Source organism: Gopherus flavomarginatus, chromosome 19 (genome assembly GCF_025201925.1).
Source record: "Gopherus flavomarginatus isolate rGopFla2 chromosome 19, rGopFla2.mat.asm, whole genome shotgun sequence".
Classification (NCBI taxonomy): domain Eukaryota; kingdom Metazoa; phylum Chordata; order Testudines; family Testudinidae; genus Gopherus; species Gopherus flavomarginatus.
The window spans coordinates 15,700,002-15,722,033 of record NC_066635.1 but is presented as its reverse complement, the minus strand read 5'-3'; the positions used below and the strand labels follow the sequence as shown (position 1 = coordinate 15,722,033).

Sequence of the window (22,032 nt, the reverse complement as noted above, 5' to 3'; positions counted from 1 at the left end):
AGCAGTCTGGTACCTGGGATGGGTTGTGGGTCTAAGAGGAACACACTGAGCCCTTATCTAGCACCCCGGGGATAAGGTACTTGAATTTACCACCCAGGCTGGAAAAGTAGAATTACTTTGCCCAATGCTCAGTAGCTGAAACTTTCAAGCTACCCAGCTTGGCTTCTCTCTGAGGCTCCCCACTCTGACACGTGCCCCTCCAGATGCACCCGGCCAAGTGCTCCACAGCCCTTTGGTACAGACTGGTCCTTCTTTTTAGTTCTCACTCCAGCTGTCTTAATGTCTCCACCATCCACCTTCTCCTGCGTCTCGTTGGTATTTCCTTCTATTTGCCCACATCCGCTGCGCGCCTTCGAGTGGGGCGATGCCTCAGAGCTGTAACGTCGTGTGTGTGATGCAGATGGGTGATGGCAGCTTCCCTGTGGGCCGTGCTGTTCCTTGTTGCTTCCTTCTGGTTCTGAAAGTCCTTGATGCGAATGCTAGCTTTCAAATCGTCCTGTCTGTTCCACTCTCAGCGTTCTCAGCTCTACTCTGGGATAACGTGCTGACGAGGGATTCACTGCTGAACGGTCTGCTTTTCTCATTGCCGGAATGCATTCCGCCTCTTGCAAACGACACTCTGTGTGTTTATTTCTCATCAGAGTGGTCCTTAGGAGACTGTGAGAAGGTTGCACAGTGGAAGGAGGCCAGGAATTTCAAGTGGGGTCCACGTTTGCCTTCGGATGGGGATGGTCTTGTGGCTAAGGCATTGGGCTGGCACCCAGGAGATCTGGGCTGAGTTCCTGGCTCTCCTAGCCACTCAGGTACATACTCAGGGTCCCGGGTGGGGTCATGTAGTCCAGGTTGCCCCAGCTTTGCTGCTATTGTTATTTCAGCTACCCAGATCCAGGCTAGCTCGGGGATGGCTACACATGCAGCGGACACAGTCGCACCTCTGACTACAATGTAGGCATGTCCTGAGTGTACAGTGCCTGGGCACAATGGGGCTCTGGCCTTGGGTAGGGCTTCCAGATGCTACCGTTATGTAAATAACACTAACCAATAATGTTTGAAAATAAAAGGTACACGTGACTTGCCATTTCTGAGATCTGCAAACTTGTTTGTAGCTGCATTTACAGTTCAACTGGGGAACAGTAAGTGGGAACTAAACGTGTATTAATAGAACTCCACAAATTACGACGTTCACTTTTTACAACCGGGAAGGGTAAGTGGCAGTGACTTTAGAGGCTTATGAATACTTTACACTAATAATAACCCTCGCAATGTAAATGACAATGGAAGTAGCCTTCAAACACCAGCGATTTCTAACATGGGGAAATGTGCACCCAATAAAATCAATGGATTGGTATTTTATCCATCTGGTTTCCAAGATAGTGGCCACTGTTTGCTGTTCACCCTATTAAACCAGCGGACTGTATGATCTTAAGGATCCCTGGTTAAGGAACTGATTGATGGACAGCCTGAATGCTTTAATTAAAAGTGAAAACACATGAAAGCCTTTTGTTGATGAAGGATAAGCATGAAATGCATTCTAATCTCTCCCCAGGTCCAGTGCGTTTGCAAGGAGCTATCAATAAAACTAGGATGATTCAAACCGTCTGTTTGTTTGGAGCGAGGCCTGTGTTTAGAATTTTCCTACAGATGAGAGTTTATCTGGAGTGGCTATTGCAAGTGCACTGAGGAAGGTACTCTTGTCCAGAGGATTGATTGCAGAGGCACTTGAGGTAGAGTACAAACTCACCGTACAGCCTTGATTTTAAACAGACTAGGAGACCTGTGGAGATTGGTGTGGATTATTACTATTCCTATGATTGATTATTTATTTATAGCTGAGATCAGGGCCCCATTGCGCTAGGCACTGTACAGACATATAGTAAAAAATACAATTGCTTACAGTCTAAATAGACAAGACAAAGGGGAAAGGGAGTATTGTTATCCCCATTTACAGATGAGGAACTGAGATACAAAGAGAGATTTGGGTGAAAAAAGTGTGTTCTTCACTTGAGTTAGCTACTACAGGGTCAGCTCTCAAAACTGGCCTTTAACTCAACATGCTGACTCACGTGCCAGCTGGGGCTGTCTCTACAGTCCAGCTGCTGCCAGCATAGTTGTGTCAATCAGAGGTGTGAGCCCGTTGGAGCCCAGTAGGATTTTCAAAAGCCTCTGTCTGTATCTTCGGGTGGCTAAACATCGTAAAGAATCCGTCAGTTTCCTGTCTGCCAAATGGGGATCATTGTACTTTGTAGGGGTGTTGGGAGGATGGATCCATTAAAGACTGCGAGGTGCTCAGATGCTACAGACATGGGAGCCGTATAAGCCTGAGAGAGGAAGGTGCAGGAAGGACTCAGCACCTGGCAAGTTTGAGCTCAGAGTGCAGGCAGGTACTGCATTTTTCATGCTTAGCTGCCAGGTTCTAATGCGGAGGTAATGTATGTTGGAACGGATGGAACGCAGTTTGTTATTTGTGACGAAAATGTAATGTTGCAATGTTAGCAGCAGACAGTCAGTGGTAAATTGCAATCAATAAACATGGGAGAACATTGCTCAGAGGCTGGAAAGCAGACTCCGGAGGGGGGTGAGTGCTCTGCAGAGGCTTCAGGGACTTACTTTTTCAATGAGTAAGCGATCTTGTCCTCCTTTGTGTACAGCGTTGACTGGATGAGTCATTTGCAGGCTAGATTTAAACACTAGTAGACGTGAATGGCTTTTTTCCCCCTGATTGCTCAGCTGTTGTCCACCCTAGTCTCATGGCTCTTTGCAGCCGCTGAAGTGTAACGTTCAGTTTTCTGGGGGGAATTGTGCAAGACTGAAGTAAAACCAGTGTGGGCTTTGGGAGTCACTAGTTGGCTGGTGAACTTCAGAGCTGTCACGATAAGAATTGCAAAACGAACATCACAGCACGGTAGCGTCACAGGTATGGAGCTAGCTGCAGGAAGGGGTTGCCAACTTCGTAATCGCACAAAACCAAATACCCTTGCACCCGCCCCCTGCTCCACCCCTTCCTTGAAGCCCTGCCCCCAACTCACTCCATCCCCCTGCCTCCTCTGTCGCTTGCTTTCCCCCACCCTCACTCACTTTCACTAGGCTAGGGGAGGCTGCCGAGAGTGGGTTCGGGCCCCGGTGAAAAAAATTTTTTCAGGCCCCCCAGCAAGGGCGGACTGGGCCGGGGATGGGCCCTGGTAATTTGTACCGGCTTCCCCCCACCTCGTCGGCCCTGGGCTGGGACAGGGGGTTGGGGTGTGGGAGGAGGTGAGTGCTGCAGCTGGGGGTGCGGGCTCTGGGGTGGGGCCATAAATGAGGGGTTATGGGTACAGGAGGGGGCTTGGGCGAGGGGTTGTGGGGAGGGATGGAGTGTGGGCTCCATCTGAGGGTGTGGACTCTGGGGTGGGGTCAGGAATGAGGGGTTTGGGGTGCAGGAGGGGGCTCCGGGCTCAGGCCAAGGGGTTTGGCGTGTGGGAGGGGGCTCAGAGCTGAGGTAAGGGGTTGAGGTGCAAGTGGGGGTGTGGACTCTGGGAGAGAGCTAGGGAGTGGGAGGAGGTTCCAACGTGGGGCAGAGGATTGGGATGTGGGTTTGGGCTCCAGCCGGGCAGTGCTTACCTCAGGTGGCTTAACAGGGCTAAGGCAGGCTCCTTGCCTGCCCTGGCTCCACGCAGCTCCTGGAAGTGACCAGCATGTCTAGCTCCCAGGCACAGGGCAGCCTGATGGCTGTGCATGCTGTCTCTCCCCTCCCCCCACCCCCAGTGCATGCAGGCACCGCCTCTGCAGTTCCCAATGCCTGCTGTTCCTGGCCAATAGGAGCTGCGGAGCCGGCACTCGGGGCGGGGTCAGCATGCAGAGCTTCCCTGATCTCCCCTGCGCCTAGGAGCCAGAAGGACGTGCCAGCCACTTCTGGGAGCCGTGCTGAACCAGGGCGTCTTAGCCCCACTGCACCGCCGACCGGACTTTTAACAGCCCGGTCAGCAGTGCTGACCAGAGCTGCTAGGGTCCCTTTTTGACCAGACGCCTGGCAGCCTTTGTTGTATCTCTGTCCCTGTCCTGGTCTCTCTGAGTGCACCCTCTCAGGTGTCAGGCTTTTATCTCTCTTGTAGTGGGGTCACATGATTCTCCCATACCTAGACTGGACCCTGGGGCTACAGCATCCTGTATCTTCACCATTTCTACCCAGCAGGTCTGACTGGGTTTTCCCTTCAGCAGTGACTGCAGTGACCAGGCAGCCTGCTTAAACCCAAGTGCTCCATTACCAACTACAAGAGCTGGTCTTCTCTCTGCTTTTCAGTTCCTAGAAGGCCAGCCTCCTGTTATGTAATCCACATCAGTGGCTCTCTGAGGCACAAAATAATGTCCACAGGAAAAAGTATAAACATAGATACAGACACCTGCCAGGATATTTGGGTTTATGCAGGTTCCTGGCTGCAGAGTCCAATTTTCATCCCAGGCTGTCAGCGCAATTAGCAAACCTGATGACACTCCCGTGGGACTGGTAAGTGTATTGTTATCCCTGCTTTCCTGATGGGGAAACTGAGGCACAGAGCGAGTAAGTGATTTGTTTGAGGTCACACAATGAGTCCACAGCTCAAGCAGGAATAGAACCCTTGGGTCCTCATTACTTACTACCCTGGCCCATATTCTCTCACCCCCACCCCCGGTATTAGATTTGTTTCGTTAGATGACTTTCTTCTCCTTGCTGACACTTGCCAAGAAGAATGGAGTGGAGGATCTGAGTGCTCATGGCAATGTCTCCTTTCCTTTTCCAGGTGTGGTGGAGGCGTGCCTCCTGCACATGCTGAAACGCAGAGCCGCCGGCTTCCTCCGGACCGATAAGGTCGCTGCCCTCTTCACCAAAGTTGGCAAGACGTACGCGGTAGCTGGGGACATATGTAAGAAAGCGCAGGAGCTGCAGCAGCAGGCGGAAGGCAGGTAAGGCCAAGGGCTGTTCTTCATGTGAGAAAGTCATGGCGGCTTGAAGGGAACAGGTATGGCTGCTCGGAAAACTACTTTTGGGGGAAAAAATTCAACCGGTCAGAAAAACGATTGAAAAACTTGTCGAAAATTAATTTTTGTCAAAATTTTCAAAAGTTCAAATGTTCACAGGTGAGTGGCAAAGGGCCACAGGATGAGAGCTAGGTTTGCGCTCTTTTTTCTTTTACTCATTACGTGCATCACGGTGTGCCCAGAAACCCCAGTCAAGGGTCAGGACCCCGGATTATACCAGGTGCCATTGAGCCAAATAACACAGAAGACAGTCGCTGCTCACAGCCAGCTCACTGTCTAGGTATCGGCCAGGATGTGAGAGGGGGACAGAGCAGACAGATTGGGTGGAGGTAGGTGGGATCAGGTAACAGAATAAACAGAGCTTAGCGAAAAGGCAGAAGTCTCAGCTCGCCCTTTGCCAAAACCAGTGCCAGATGGAGCGATTTGCCTGCCTTGTGGCAGAGGCCGGTTCTTTATGGAGTAAAGAAGGCTTGAATGTTTATCTTTGCGTGCTTGTTTGTTCTCCTGGATCACCCTTTTTCTTTCTACGTGCGTTAGGAGACCTGATAGGCCTGCTAGAGGAAGAGTGCAAGTGACACTGGATTCAATACACCACAATTAGCATTGTACTAGCTAGGCGCTGTCTGAACACACAGCGAGACCTGGTCCCTTCCCCACGGCGCTTCCACTTTAAGGCCATGATCCTGCAGTGTCCTTCCTGCCCGTGGATTCAGCGGAGGTCATTTAGGAGTAGGAGTCCCCCCTGCGTAGAGCTCATTCCAGCATCAGGACCTAATAAATGATGAGATAAACCAACGACTGTAACAGACAATAGGCGGGAGGAGGAAGGTAACAGTGGTCAGGCCCTGATTGATTCAGCAAGGTAGTAAATATGGACCTCGCTTTAAACATGCGAGTAGTCCCATTGAGGTGAAGAACTTGAAGCCCTGATCCTGGGAAGTCTAAAGCACATGCTCCGTGTTACTCACAGTCAGTGGAACTACTCAAGTGCATAAGTCTTTGCAGGATCAGGGCCTTGGACTGGGGAAAGGACTGCATCTTCCAATGTGTTTATACAGCACCGTGCACAATGGGGCTGCTGAACCCGGACAAGAGTCTTTGCACTAATAGGAACCTTTGGTCTCTTGACTAGCTTGTTGCACTAAGTTCCTGTAGTTATACAGGTCTCCAGTAAGCATGAATTGATGTTCCAGTAAAAGATATTAGGTCACCCACTGTGATGTTTCTGAATCATGTAAACATTTATTTAAATTAGCTATTTTAACCCTGCCTCCTTTCTGTTTATTTTTCCAACACTTACCTTTTATTTAACTTTATTGATATACGTTTAACAAACTCTTTCCTTTGCCAATCTTTTTCATTCATCTCTTGCCTCTTTATTTATTTAAAATCTCGACTTTTTCCATTTCGTTTGGTCTGGTTTAAACGTTTGGAAGAAAGACACTTTTTTGTTAAAAATTCAGCATCCACGCCCCTTCAACTAAAGGCTGAGAGAACTCCCAGTCCACCGCTCCAGGACCTCCAGCTGGGACCTCTAACAAAACAGAGCAGATGAGACTTGAATTCAGTTCACTGAATGTATCAACTCGGAGAAACTGGCTCCACTGCTATAATTATTCCTGGGGCTCTGATTCACAGAAGCATCCCTAGTTAGGACAGCACTTAGGGCCTGCCTATGCTGCCCCACAGTTTGCAGTGCTGCGCTGTAACTCGCCCGTTTGGACGCTGAAGGTGCAAACTAAGCGTGCACATTAATGCAAAGAGAATTACATTACTGGGAAGGGGGAGCCTTTTAGTTTGTGCCTGCAGCGTCCGCATAGCGGAGTTAGAACGCAGCACTTTGGGGTGCGTTGCTATTCACACCCCAGTAGTCCAAACTGTGGGGCAGTGTAGATGTGCCCTTAAGCGTGTTCTTAAGTCCACTGATGTCACATACTTAACAGCTGCCTTGACTGGGCACGGTTATTCTTACGGCTATTGGTTTGGGTTGTGGCAGCACCTAGGAGTCGCTGTCATGGACCAGCACCCCATTGTGCAAGGTGCTGTACAGACACCAAACAAGAAGATTGTCCCTGCCTCAAAGAGCTTCCAGACTAATGGCTTTAGTCCACATGCTTAAGTGCTTTCCCGAGTTGGGGCCAGACTGTGCACTTGGCAGGAATGCAAGCACGTTACAGTAAATTGTTTTCTACATCCGGTGCACTGCCTCGTTAGGTGAAGCGTTCGGGGTGGCTGTTCTGATGGTGGTATTTATATTCTTCATTTCTTATATTATTCGTCGGTTGCCACATTAAAGGCGTTCTGTATGGAGCAGCGTTCACCTTCTGTGCTGCGTAACTAATGGCACAAGCCGTGTTGATGCAAAACAGAGGGGGGAGGAAAAAAAGCGCTCCCGTTTCAGGTCACCTTAGTGCATCAGAAAGAAGCAAAAAAGGGCACAAGCCCATTCTCTTTTTCCCTTTGTAGGTCACCTTTAAGAAACGGGGAAGCTATAGGCAGCAAACTCAGCTACAAAGATCAGCCTCTGATTCCAACTCTGTGCAGGTCACTAATTATATCAATAGTGACAAGTGACTGTTGGATTTGTAACTCGCTATCCCATATGGTTTTACCTTGGACCGGCGATTCCTAGGGCGGAGGGAAGGTTCAGAATGATGTTTACATGGCTTAATCCAGTTTGGCACTGGATCAGGAAGCATCCCTGGCCAGGTTCCGAGCGTATGAATGTTGGCGTCAATAAGGATAATCAATATTGGCCTGTAAGGCAATAAACTCCTGGATGGCAGGAAATATGAAGCTTGCTGCCAGTGGGAAGGGAAATGAACATGGCTCCAAGCGTGAAGGGGAAGTGAGGACAACCGTGCACAGCAGATGAGAGGCTGATGTGAACAGGGGTAGGCCAGCCAGTGTGCTGTCTGGGCAGTGGAATGCAAATCCTGGGAAAACGCAGTGGTGTCAATTTCGTATTTGCACAGCTCACTGAACTGCTTCCCATTGTGTGGTGGGCCTGTCAATCTCTGCACCAAGAAATGGCCTGGGGAGGGAGTGTGTGCAGGACAGAACTGGCATGCCTGGGCACCTCCGGGGGGCAGCCCGAATCTGGCCCTGGGTTAGTAGCTTATGTTAAGAATCAATCGATTAAAGCATAGCGTGTGCAATTGGGCCATTTCCTTTAATAGGCTGGAGGCTGTTTTGTAAAAAATCCAAAGAAAAGTAGGGTCGAGCCAGGCCAATCAATAACCTGCCGCATGGGAACTGCTGCTAGACACAGACCTTATTGCTGAGTACGGCGTTCAAAAGAGCTGCTGCTCAACTCTGCCCCTCTGCATTTGGTGCACCGGCCCCTATCAAAGCCAGATAACACCTGTTCTGATTTAAGAGCAGATTGACTGAGACAGTGGGACAAATTCATCCCTGGCATAATCCACTGATGCCTCCCAGGGATGAGTCTGGCTCAGCGAATATAATCCGTTCTGTTTAATTATCTGTTTCCTTGAAATGAGCCCCACCTCTTGCCCCGTCCTGCTGACTAGCATGCGCCTTCCCCAGCTTTTGGAGCCGGCTGGGCTCTGCATACGTCTCCCTCGAACTCGCCTCCTTTACCTGAGCTACACCACAGAGTGGTCTGATCTCTGCATTGCTTTGCAAGTGTGTTCTGTAGCCACTGCAGTCCCCCAGCAGCCACCTCCCATTCCTTTGTTTATTTCACTGGGACTTGGATGAGTTTTGATCAAATGCACTGCCACTGGCTAGCCCTTTGGAAACCCTGAATTCATTGTTAAAATCTCAGGCCAAACCCTCTGGTTCTCAACCCAAATCACTTGGACATGACCCTTTAAAAAAAAAAAAATACCCCGATGGCTGTTCTCTAATCATCAAAGATGTCATGGAACTTTCCTAAGAGAAGAGATTTTCCATAATTCCCTTCCCACTGCCCCCGCTCTTGTGCAGCATGCTGTGCTCCAGTTATTCATGGGTCTGCTGCCTTCCATCCCAGAGGTGGCTGCATTTTGGGTGTTGGATGAAGGTCTAACCCAGTGGTCCCCAACCTTTTTTGGCAGGCGCCGTATGACGAGCCACCGAGAACCGTGGCTGGCGGACGAGCATCCACCAAAATGCCGCCGAGAAGCAGCAACGTCAAGAGGTGTCGCTGCCAAATGTCACCAAAAATCAGCGGCATTTCAGTGGCGACGCCACTTAATGATGCTTTTCAGCGGCGATGCCTCTTGACGTTGCCACTTTTCGGCGGATGCTTGTCCACTGGTCAGTACATGGGCACAGATAGATGCATGGCGCCCATGGGCACCACGTTGGGGACCACTGGTCTAACCCATTGATCAGTGTTTTACGGGTCCCCCAACTGCCTGATCCACAGGGAATCTAGAGTCTTATGACTCCAAGTAGAAATCTTTGGCTCTTAAACTCAGACTATAGCAGCTCATGCTCTTAGTTCTCGAGATCCCGAGTGCATCTGCCCAAGATGGTGGCTGTCACATACACAGCTGACAAAGCACTTTGAGATCCTTCAGGATGGAGGATACTGTCGAAGTGCAGTTGATGAATCTCCAGACGTTAATATTTGAATGTCAGCATCCATCCTTTCTACGGTCCTTCCTGCATCTCTACAAGGACTAAGTGAAGTTTGCGGTTACATTTGATTAGAAATAAACGTCTGCCCCTTTTAGGCAGTTGATTCTCTGGAACATTTAGATTTTTGCTCTGTTGGGATGCAGTCTCAGCCACACCAGAAGAGCAGCTCCTCTGGGTTCAATGGACCTGCTATACAGTGTGTCTAATCTAATGGAGCCACTCTAGAGGGGGAAGTAGGATGAGATCCCAAATGTCCCCACATTTGGGGGGATTTCAAAAACTGCCTGCGGATTCCGATTTGACTTTTTGTAAATGGGTCCCTGCGAAGTGACTAGTGATTTTGAATATCAGAGGGATAGCCGTGTTAGTCTGGATCTGTAAAAGCGGCAGAGTTTTCTGTGACACCTTATAGACTAACAGACTTTTGGAGCATAAGCTTTCGTGGGTGAATCCCCACTTCATCAGATGCATGGGGTATACACCCACGAAAGCTCATGCTCCAATACGTTAGTCTATAAGGTGCCACAGAACTCTTTGCTGCTTTTAGTGATTTTGAGTGTCCCAGAAGTTGGGGTTTCAACTTGAGATGCCTTCAAGGGACCTGATTTTCAGAGGGTACTAAACATCTGGCCCCTGAAAATCAGGCCCCTTTAAAACCTCTATCTGGTTATCCCCAAAATGGAGGCACCCCAAATTATTCGTCACTTTTGGCCCTTTCTTCATAATGGGCTAAATAAAATTCTGGATCCCAGCACCCCTGTAATAAACATACAGCTAAGGGTAGCAAAAAATCCCTCCTTTATCAGTAAAGGGTTAAGCAGCTCAAATAACCTGGTTGGCACCTGACCAAAAAGCACCAATAAGGGGAGGAGATACTTTCAAATCTGTGGGGGAAAGTTTTTGCTTTGATCCCTTTGTGTGTTCTCTCGCGGTCAGCGAGGAGTCAGTGCAGGGAGAATACATCTCCTAAAGCCATACCTGAACTAAGCATCTAAGATTACAAATTGTAAGTAATAGGAAGGAAATGCATTAGATTATCTTTTATTTTAGCTTGTGAATTTTCCCTAGGCTAAGAAGGAGGTTTATTCCTGTTTTTTTGTAACTTTAAAGTTTCGCCTAGAGAGGAATCCTCTGTGTTTTAAATCTTATTACCCTGTAAAATTACCTTCCATCCTGATTTTACAGAGGTGCTTCTTTTACTTTATTATAAAGAAAAGTTATGTTTTTAAGAATCTGATTGGTTTTTAGTGTCCTAGAAACCTAAGGGTTTGGTCTGTGCTCACCTTGGTTACCTGTTTGGTTGGTATATTAGTCTCAAGCCTCCCCAGGAAAGGGGGTGAATGGACTTTGGGGAATATTTTGGGGAAACAGGAACTCCAAGTGGTCCTTTCCCTAAATCTTTGTCTAACTCACTTGGTGGTGTCAGCGATACCGTTCCAAGGACAAGGAAGAATTTGTGCCTTGGGAAAGTTTTAACCTAAGCTGGTAGAAATAAGCTTAGGGGGGTCTTTCAGGCAGGTCCCCACATCTGTACCCTAGAGTTAAGAGTGGGGAGGGAACCTTGATAACCCCAAAGCCCCAGTGCAGCAGTGAACATAAAACACAATGTTCGCATCTGATTTCATCTGATGCATTTTGTATATTCCAATACATGTGCACGCAGAGCTCTGTCAAAGTAAAGAATCTGGACTCCAACAACTTTCACTGTATCCGTTTTGCAGGAAAAATCAGCCGAATGGCCAGGAATCCCTCAAGAGGCAGGGCTCTACCTCAAGCAAAACACCTGTCCTGACGCCGCAGGCCATCAGACACATCTGGGTGCGGACAGCCTTGATTGAGAAAGTGCTGGACAAAATCGTCCAGTACCTGGTGGACAACTGCAGGTAAAGAGGGGACCAAACAGCTGGCAGTGCAAAGGTTTTGTTTGTTGGACCAAGGTGTGCCTGTCTTTGCAGTAGCGAATGTCGTCAGTGTCCCACCTGCAAACTCAGAGCTGAGCAGAAAAAAGTTTAAAAAAAAATTTCCCCAACAATTTGTGTTTTGTTTTTCAAACTTTGTGACAATGTTTGGAAGTTTTGGTTAAGGTCACTCTGCGGGAAAGCTCAAAGAACCAGTACAAAAATCGTACACATTTTTTTTAAAAATATTTTTTTTACTACTTTTTTTAAACGTTTCAGAATGTCAGCTGGCTACGGTCTAGGGGTAAAATTATCAAAGGACCCTAAGTCAGTGGCTCTCAACTTTTCCAGACTACTGGACCCCTTTTAGGGGTCTGATTTGTCTTGCGTACCCCCAAGTTTCACCTCGTTTTAAAAACGACTTGCTTACAAAATCAGACATAAAAACACAGAAGTGTCACAGCACACTGTTACTGAAAAATTGCTGACTTTCTTGTTTTTACCATATAATTATAAAATAAATTGATTGGAATATAAATATTATACTTACATTTTCAGTGGATAGTATATTAAGCAGTGTAAACAAGCCATTGTCTGTATGAAATGTTAGTTTGTACTGACTTTGCTAATGCTTTTTCTGTAGCCTGTTGTAAAACTAGGCAAATATCTAGATGAGTTGATGTACCCCTTGGAAGATCTCTGCATACTCCCAGAGGTACATGTGCCTCTGGTTGAGAACCACTGCCCTAAGTGATGTAGGCACCTAAGTTCTCTTGACTAGCAAATTGCAATAAGGATTAGGCACCGAAGTCATTTAGGCGCTTTTGAGACTCATAAGCAAGAAGCTGTAGCGTGCCAGGGGAGTACGTGCCCTCTGCGGAGGAAAGGGAGAAAGGGGAGAAGGGAGCAAAAGGAGGTGAGGAGTGAAAATTTAGAAAACAGTAGGAAGGTCTGATTGGAATAGGTCAGATCTGTGACGACATGTTGCCTTTATTTGGAAGGGTTACGTTTGTGACGGATATTTCCCCCTTCGAGGCTGGCAGAGAGCTCAGGCACCTTGTGGATGTGATGCATTTGGATTCTAGCAGACACGACCAAGCTCTTTGGCATTCTACTCAAGTCTCCTCCTGCATTGGGCTCCCCAGCGAGGTTGTCCTCACCTCGTCTTCTCCACCCCCACAGCTAACGCAGTAGAATGAGGAGTATATTGGGGAGACTTTGGTGGCCTCAGAAGAAAGGAATGGTGGAAACCCTGAGGCCTGGCCTAGGTTAGTCACAAAATAAGAGCAAAATCCCTGGCCACCAAAGATGTCACTTGCTTTGCTCTCAGTGCTGTGCTTATCAATGGAGACGTATGCTTGGTTTTGCAAAGGGGAATGGTATTTGGGGGGGGGTCCACAGGGGCAGTTAAAGTATATAGGCTCTTTCATTCTCCCGCCGTATTTCCAAAGTCTGGGTTACGTTTTCCTTGGCAGCAGGTCAGAAGAGGACTATATTTTCCTGGTCTATCTTCCTGTTGAGAGGGAAGAGAAAAGTCTTCGTGATGTTCAAATAACATGCCAAGTTGGTGGCATCTGATCCCAGTTTGCTTAAACAGCCATTTGTGATTTGTGTGTTGGAGACGTATGGAGCATGGGGGTATCCTGTGAATGTCCCCCATGGAGGTATTTTGGTTCAAGACCTCTGGGCTAACTCTCCTCCTGTGTTAAGCAGATTTTTCCCCTGATAGCAGGGTAGCATGAGTGAGGCCCACGATCTTTTTCAAACACACCACAATGCTGCAGAAATGCACCCCTCTTTCGGGAGTATAATGGTTACTTCCTCAATCTACAAGATTTGGGGCCATGTTTTCAAAGTTAGGTGTGCACGATTGCCTAAATTATCTCTGTAAACCAGGTGCTCTGTTTGCACCGGCACTTGGCCAGCAAGGTGCACGTGAAGCATGGAGATATACGTATCTGGTGCAGTGCAAGCACATGTAGTTGTGGGTGCCTAATTTGGCCAACCCAACCTTCTCTCAGTAAAACTGGTTCCCAGTCCAGCCCAGTCCTGTATCTGTTCCCAGTCCAGCCCTGCCAGTCTTGGGTCCTGGACCTGGGATGAGGGAAGTCTTGTCTCTTTGCTTCTAAAGCACCATCAAGGTTATTTTTTTGTTTTGTATTGTTGTGTTTTCCTTGCTGACTGTATTTGAGCCCATGCCGATTACGTTGAAAAGTTTTCTTTGAAGCGAGAGAATATTCCTGGTCAGTGGAATTACATCACTTCTTGGTGGTTTGGAGATGTTCACCTTTAGGAAATTGGAAATAGCGTAGAGTTTGAGCCCCATCTAGTGGAAGATACAAGCAAAATGATACTACGTTCAGAGAGACAAGATGGGTAAGGTAATCTTTGATGACCAACTCCTGTTGATGAGAGAGACAAGCTTTCGAACCACCCAGAGCTCTTCAGGTCTGGGGAAGGTAAGTACAAGTTGGGACAGATTGTTAAGCATAAGGGGTTCACACATGCTGTTGGAAACATCTTAAAATGAAGTGGGCAATTAAAGGTTAGCCAGCAGTGCGGTGTGTTACAACTTGTCGTGAAGAACCATAAAACCAGTGTCCCAGTTAAGTCCAAAGCTCTTGGTGTCTAGCAGAGCTATGAATTTAAATCCCCAGGCTCATCTTTTGAAGGTGTTGAGTTTTCCCTTGAGGATAAGTATTGAAAGATCAGATATGGAGTGATCAGTATGTGAAAAGTGTTCACCCGAGAGTGCTATGGTATTTTTGTCCTTTTATAATTTTCTGTGTCAGTTCATTCAAGAGCATAGTGATTGTCTGGTTCCACCCACATAGTTGTTATTGGAGCATTTGATGCACGGTATGAGGTGCACCATGTTTTGTGATAGGCGTGTGTAGGACCTGTGGACCTTGAACAGTGTGTTGTAGGGGGTGTGAATCATTGTAGCAGGGGAGATGTATCTGCAGGTTTTGCATCTGTTGTTCTGACAGGGTCTGGTGCTGCTTTGAGTTGCTGTGTCCTGGTCTGTAGGGAGCTTGCTTCTGATGATGAGCGTGGCGCGGCTGGGAGGTTGGTGGAGGGCCAGAAGAGGGGGTTGGGGAAATATTTCAGGATGTGGTTTCCGTCAAATACTGCTTGATGATTTCCCTTATGGGTTCCAGTGGGGTGTGTTGTCAGTGGGTTGTTGTTGTTTTCTGTATTGAAGCAGGCTTTCCTGGGGGTGCGTGGACCCATTCCATGGTGCGATCTACGGCTCTGGTGGAGTGTCCTTGTTTTGTGAGGGCACTTTTTAAGTGTGTTTAGGGTGTATCCCAGCCTTTCTCATCAGAGCAAACTCTACAGTATCTGATTATGTGACTGTAAATGACAAATTTCTTAGTATGTCTGGGGTGGTTGTTGGATCTGTGGAAGTGTGATGATCTATGGGTTTCTTGTGTATTGTGCTAAGAGCGGAAATGGTTGACTTCTTCAATTCTACATAAAAAAATTGTTTATAATTTTATATAAAAACATATTCTAAAAATAGATTAAATCACTTTGTGACGGTTTGGATCAAAGAAACCCTCTTGGGAGCTGCCACCTGATGTGCCAAGACTACTTCTACCCCTGCTTTCCCTGCCAGCTCAGGACTCCAGCACCCTGTCTTGCTTAGCCAGGCACTCCCGTCTGCTCCAACACAGACCCAGGGTCTGAATTACTTGCCCCAGAGCTGCAGGTTTACCTGAAAGCAGCTAACAGAAGTGTACTTGTCTTTAGCACTCAGATGCCCAGCTCTCAATGGGGTCTAAACCCAAATAAATCCGTTTTACCCTGTGTAAAGCTTATGCAGGGTAAACTCATAAATTGTTTGCCCTCTATAACACTGATAGAGAGATATGCACAGTTGTTTGCTCCCCCAGGTATTAATACATACTCTGAGTTAATTAATAAGTAGAAAGTGATTTTATTAAATACAGAAAGTAGGATTTAAGTGGTTCCAAGTAGTAACAGACAGAACAAAGTAAGTCACCAAGTAAAATAAAATGTGCAAATCTATGTCTAATCAGACTTGAATACAGATAAGATCCTCACCAGTTCCAGAATGCTCCCTTTTACAGACTAATCTCCTTTTAGCCTGGGTCCAGCAATCACTTGCACCCCCTGTAGTTACTGTCCTTTGTTCCAGTTTCTTTCAAGTATCCTGAGAGATGCTCTCTCTTTAGCCAGCTGAAGACCAAATGGAGGGGGCTCCCAGGGGTTTAAATAGACTTTCTCTTGTGGGTGGAGACCCCCTCCTCACTCCTATGCAAAGTCCAGCTCCAAGATGGAGTTTAGGAGTCACCTGGGTAAGTCACATGTCCATGCATGACTCACAGTTTTTATAGGTAGCATCCACTGTTTACATGCCACCTTGAACATCCTCAAGTAGACTTCTTATGTGGATTGGAGCATTCCAAGATCCATTGTCCTTTAAGTGTTCCTTGATTAGCTACTTAATTTCAACATTCCTTTCTCCAGGAACTGACCAAATGCTCTACTAAGGTTATTTAGAAATCAAGCCAGTACACAGCCAACAGTCATAACATCAAATACAAAAATGATAAATGCATACAAATCGGATTAATACATTCAGTAGATCATAACCTTTACGGAGATATGTTACACGGCATACGTAGCGTAAAACACTTTCTAAGCATATTTCCATAGAGCCTTATGGGAGGTACCGTCACATACTTTTTTCCCCTGTTTTAGTTGTGATCACCTTAACGTTGAGCCTGTCTGAGACCCAGGTAACTCAATTGTCTGCAGTTGCCGTTGGGGTGATCACTTGGCTGTAGAATTACTATTTAATAAGGTTTTTGTGGTTTTGCTTCAAAACTGAGCCTCTCCTTCTGTAAACTTTTACCCCTGAGCATGTGCTTACTCCCGCATACCTTTCCAGTGACTTCAGCAGGACTGCGGGGAATAACAGTATGCTCCGGAGTGCCTGTCCGCGGGATCAAACCCGAAGAGTTGCCCTGCAGCTCTGGAGAATGCGCACGGCTGCGTATCGCTCCCCTGAGGCCATGGACTCTATTTGGGCAGGCTGTGCTAGGAACTAGCAATGGATAGCATTTTCAGGAGCACATACCTGACCATACCATACTCACGCTCCTAAGTGACTTGAAAGTAAGCTTTTGAAAATACCAACACTGGACTCTAATCCACTTTTTTTTTTTTTTTATTCCTAGCAAATATTATGAGAGAGAAGCTTTATTGGCAGATCCTGTTTATGGACCAATCCTAGCTTCTCTCCTTGGTAAGTACGTTCATTGTTTGCTCCGGGTGGTTTAGGGTTTGTTTTTGTTTTTTGCTTACTGCATTTTCCTGGAAGCTGAGCGGTGGGGCGGGGAATGAAGAGAGATCATCTTGTTTTACTATTTGATTGCTGGATTTGATGATAGAGCAGAATGGAATTTGGTTTTATTCTAGGTGTGGTGTCCCAGAGCAGGGAATTGGAGGTACTAATTGTGTAGTGGCTGTGCATTATGTGCTCAGCAATATTTCTCTTGCAGTCTCCTAACAGCACCTGGTTTATTAAGCGAGGGAATTTGGCCCGAACAGTGAGGTTATAACCCGTGCTGTGAGATCATTAGCTTCACCAGACATGAACAGAAAGGGCCTCAGTTTACCATCTGACCTGGAAAATGAGTGTGAACAAATGTCCGTTCTTCTTAAAGAGCCTCTGTCATTACTGTCCTCCTAGTTGGGCCGTGTGCACTAGAATACACCAAGCTGAAAACAGCTGACCACTACTGGACAGACCCGTCAGCAGACGAGCTGGTTCAGAGACACCGGATCCATGGAGCTCATGGGCGCCAGGACTCGCCCTCAAAACGCCCGGCGCTGGGAGTAGGTATTTGCAGCATGCCCTTTCCCTGTTATTGGTGCAGAAGAGTGGATGACTATTTAGATAACACCCACGGGCAGCCTCCACCTATTTCCAGGAATGGAGAACACTTTTGTGCACCGCTAAATGTCCATTTGGCTCCAAATGTCCCCACACCCCCGTCCCAATTTAGGAAGGCTTGAGATCCAGATTTGGAATTTTGTGGCTTGAGATGCCAGGGGTTTCACCTCCTATGCTGATTCCCTGCCGTGGGGAGCAGCAAGCCTCTTTGGCGGGGGTGAGGTGGCTCTTTTGAGGGACCCAGGGCTGCAGAAAGTAAGTCCAATCCAAAAGAGATTTCTCGAGATGCCCTTTTTAGTGGAGCTGCTGCTCTGAGCAGCCTCTTCATACAAGTTGCAACTGGTACCATATAACCTGCATGCTGAACCACGGCTCTCGTGTCTCCAAGATCCGGAAACGGCACTCAAGCGGGAGCATGTCAGAAGACCGATTTGCAGCTTCGGCTAGAGAATACGTGGAGTCTTTGCACCAGAATTCGAGGACACACCTGCTGTATGGGAAAAATAATGTCCTGGTCCAGCCAGTAAGTATCTGAGCATCAAGTGTGTTGAGTTCTTGTGACTGGAGCGAGATTAATGCTGGCTAGCTCAGCGTGGTAGAGCCAGGAATGGAACTTGAATATCCTGAATCCCCAACCCTTATCCTCTGGACCATCCAGCTCCGGAAGCAGCATCTGAATCCTGAGCTGGCCCAGCAGAAGATGGATGCGTCGTCTGAATGAGCCATGCAAGCGTCAGGGATGGAAGGATGCTGAGTGCCATCCTTTCTGGTTCAGCCCAGGTGTTGGGGGGAGCTTTGACTCCTTTCCCCAGGAGACCTCACTAATGGTACCCACCTCCCCTTCCAGTTAAACTGTGATACGTCCTGCCAGTGAAAAAGGAAGGAGAGAAATGGGATCAAGCAGGGATTAAAATTGGCCAATTTAAATGGGTTTATACTCCTGCCCATCAAACGGACCTCCTCCCACATTACACAGATTGCTAATAGCAGCCTCTCTAATAGGAGAGTGGTCTAGTGGGGTGGGAGTCAGGAGACGTGGGTTCTAGTCTTGGCTGTGTCACTGACCCTGCTGCGTGAACTTGGGTGGGTCACCTCTCTTCTGTCTCCCATTGTTCCCCCATCCCCACTGTGTTTTGTCTATTTAGATCAGGGGTGGGCAAACTATGGCCCAGGGGCCACATCCGGCCCTTCTGATGTTTTAATCTGGCCCTTGAGCTCCAGCTGAGGAACGGGGTCGGGGGCTTGCGCCGCTCTGTGCCTGCCGTGACTCTGCGCAGCTACAGGAAGCAGCAGCATGTCCCCCCTCTGGCTCGTACATGTAGGGTCAACCAGGGGGCTTCACACGCTGCCCCTGCCCCAAACACTGCTTCCGCAGCTCCCACTGGCCAGGAACCACGGCCAGTGGGAGCAGAGAGGGTGGCGCGTGTGGATGGGGCAGCATGCAGAGCTGCTTGGCCGTGCCTCTGCATAGGAGTCCAAGGGGGGCACATGCTGTTGCTTCTGGGAGCTGCTTGAGGTAAGTGCCATCTGGAGCCTGCACCCCTGATCCCCTCCCACCCTCTGAACTTGTCAGTCCCAGCCCGGAGCACCCTCCTGCACCCCCAATCCCTCATCCCCAGCCCCACTTCAGAGCCCGCAGCCACAACCCACACACACACATTGCCCCGGCCCAGAGCCCCCTCCCGCACCCTGAAGTCCTCATTTCTGGCCCCACCCCAGAGCCCGCAGCCAGAGCCCTCACCCGCTCCCACACCCCAACCCTCAATTTCATGAGCATTCATGGCCTGCCATACAATTTCCATATCCAGATGTGGTCCTCAGGCCAAAAGGTTTGCCCACTTGATTTAGACTGTAGGTTCTCCGGGGCAGCGTGTGTGTGTGTGTGTACCCAGTACCTAGCACAATAGGGGGTGGGCCTTTTATATCAGGTAGTACCTCTCGGTGCTATGCTAAACTAGTCTCTCTGCCTTTGCATTGCTACTGCAATGCAAAGAATAATTTTTGTATTTAGATCATTTCATATATAGTTTAGAAACCAGTGAATGGCTACTTGTTTCAAAGCTCTTGTATCATTCCATTAGCACGCCTCAGCCACTGAAGGGTGGACGGACACGGACGCACACGTTTTAGGAATGATTTGGGGCTTTGATTTTTTTGCTCCTGTCCAACAAGGTTGTTTAGCAGTTGATGTGTCTGCCTAATTTATTTCTGGTGAGTTTGGAGGTGTTAAATCTGCCCCATGATTGATGCTGGGAATTGACAGTGTCAGACACCCAGAAGACAGATTTGCTACTAGATCCTACCTGCAGAGGAAAGGAAGCTCCTTGAAAGAGGGTTATGAGTTTATAGAAAACTCTTGGTCCTGTCAGGAGCTTTAATTTATTACTGTTTCTGCAGCCTTAAGTTCCTTCCCCGCGCTCCTATTCGCAGACCACTTGCCAAGGAGTAAAGAGGTTGTAGTTAATTAGTTTGTATTATGGTAGCACTTTGAGACCCCAGTTGAGATCAGGCCCCCGAGCAGTAGGTGCTGTACCAACACAATGGCCACGTCCACACTACAGAGTAAAATTGAAATTAATAAAATCGATTTTATAAAACAGGTTTTATAAAATCGATTTTACGCGTCCACACTAGGGCACATTACTTCAGTGGTGTGCGTCCATGGTCCCAGGCTACCATCGATTTCCGGAGCGGTGCACTCTGGGTAGCTCAGTAAAAGAATGGGACCAATAACTTCGATTTCCATCCACACTAACCCTAAATCGATATAGTAATATTGATTTTAGGGTTACTCCTCTCGTTGAGCAGGAGTACAGAAATCGATTTTAAGACCCCTTAAAATCAATTTTAAGTGCTTTCTAGTGTGGACGGGTACAGCGTTAAATCGATTTAACGCTGTAGTGTGGACCAGGCCAATGAGAGACAGTCCCTGCCCTCTGAGCTTGCGCACTTGAAAAGGATGAGAGGAAAAGGGAGGGAGTGAAAATGGAGGCCCAGAGAGGGGAAGTGCCTTGGTCCAGGTTACACGGTGGTAGAGTTGGGAATAGGACCCTGTGTCCACTGGACCAGAGTGGATCTGAAAACGCCTGCTGTCACTTTTAAGCCTCGTCCTTCAACCCTCTCTGATTTCCAGAGGTGTTGAGCACCCACAGCTCCCGTTGGCTGGATTTGTGGGTGCTCACCTCTTGTGCGGATCAGATACACCAGAGCCCTAATTGTTAGTGGGGGAGATGTGAGTTTGGAAGCCAGTTGGGCTTCCAGAGTAAGGGGACAGAGAACATCATGGTGGCTAATGGCCTAAGTCCAAGTGCCATTGGAAGGGGACTAAGCACTGAATAAGTGTGGCTAATTGTGGGGACCGGGTTGGCCTGTTAGGGGAGTCTCTCGTGATCACTGACTTATTCCTCAATCACACAAATCGCGATTTCCATGTGCTTTTCTTTGTTGATCATTTTAAACAGAAAGACGACATGGAGGCAATTCTTGGCTATCTCTCCCTTCATCAGTCAGCAGATAGCTTGACTTTGAAATGGACTCCCAATCAGCTCATGAACGGAACCCTGAGGGACTCTGAGCTTGAGAGAAGGTAACATTTCCTTTGCTACGTCTCTGTCTTGTATGCTTGACACAGCTAACAGGAGTAAGAGACAAGCAACAGTGCTGATTTAACTGAAGGGAGCATGGTCCATCAAATAGGGCACTGGGCTAGGAATCAGGAGACCAGGTTCTATTTCCGGGTTCTGCCACTGGCCTGCTGTGTGTTCTTGAGTGAGTCACTCCACTTTGCTGTTGTCTGCTTTATCTATTTAGATGGTAACCCGTTTGGGCCAGGTGCTGTCACTTACCATATGTTTGTACAGGGCCTCGCACAACGGGGCCTTGACCTGAATGGGGATTGCTAGGTGCTGTCATACAAATAGTAGTAATAATAAAATGTAAGGATATTTCAGCAGTTATTTGAAATAATTTAGTATGAAACAAATTCTGGACACTAAGAAAAATTAGTAAGATTTGCTGGGTGGCAATGCTGAAATATTTCTTGCTATGAATTTGTGCTCACTGGGATAGCGAGGATCACAGAGAGAGAGAGACACACACACGGTGTGACCCTAGCATACATCAGATCCTATGCTTTTGCAAACAATATAATCCAGATTTAGGACCCATTGTAAAGGAGCAAATCTTATTTCAGTGATCCAGGGTTGCAGAACTAAAAGTCTGCCTCCCTTTATCACGAGTCTCATTTTTCATGTGCCTCCCATCGCAGGATCTCAAAGCACTTTATAATCCATCCTCAAAGCAGCCCTATGATATGATTATCCCTGATTAGAAGAGCGGTCCCTCTAATCCAGTATTCTGTCTCAGATAGCAGCCAGTACTTGCTGTTTCAGAGAGAGAAACCCTGCAGTAGGCAGTTGTCGTAGAATATGTCCCTAGGAAATGTTTCTTTCTAACCCCCTAGAGGTTTCATATCCCTTCAAAGCTGTTTTAATTCTTACCGTTATAACTCAGGAGTGTTTTGCATTGGTTAGGAAGCTCCAATCCTTCTTTGAGTCCCGCTTTGCTCTTGAACTCAATAATAAGCTTCTAACCTGTGTAAATTATTGTCGCAGTTTAAGTGTG

General features: G+C 47.7%; 1 protein-coding gene across 4 annotated transcripts in view; it reads left to right on the top strand.

Moving 5' to 3' along the window:
* Positions 1-22,032, top strand: part of SGSM2 (small G protein signaling modulator 2) — a 132,816-nt gene that overhangs the window by 73,633 nt on the left and 37,151 nt on the right. For all 4 annotated transcript variants that reach the window (XM_050929145.1, XM_050929143.1, XM_050929144.1 and 1 more), the window contains exons 3-8: positions 4,755-4,917; positions 11,304-11,465; positions 16,691-16,758; positions 17,206-17,351; positions 17,798-17,932; positions 20,871-20,995. In XM_050929145.1, coding sequence (XP_050785102.1) covers positions 4,755-4,917; positions 11,304-11,465; positions 16,691-16,758; positions 17,206-17,351; positions 17,798-17,932; positions 20,871-20,995 — 799 coding nt within the window. The remainder of the gene's footprint in view (positions 1-4,754; positions 4,918-11,303; positions 11,466-16,690; positions 16,759-17,205; positions 17,352-17,797; positions 17,933-20,870; positions 20,996-22,032) is intronic.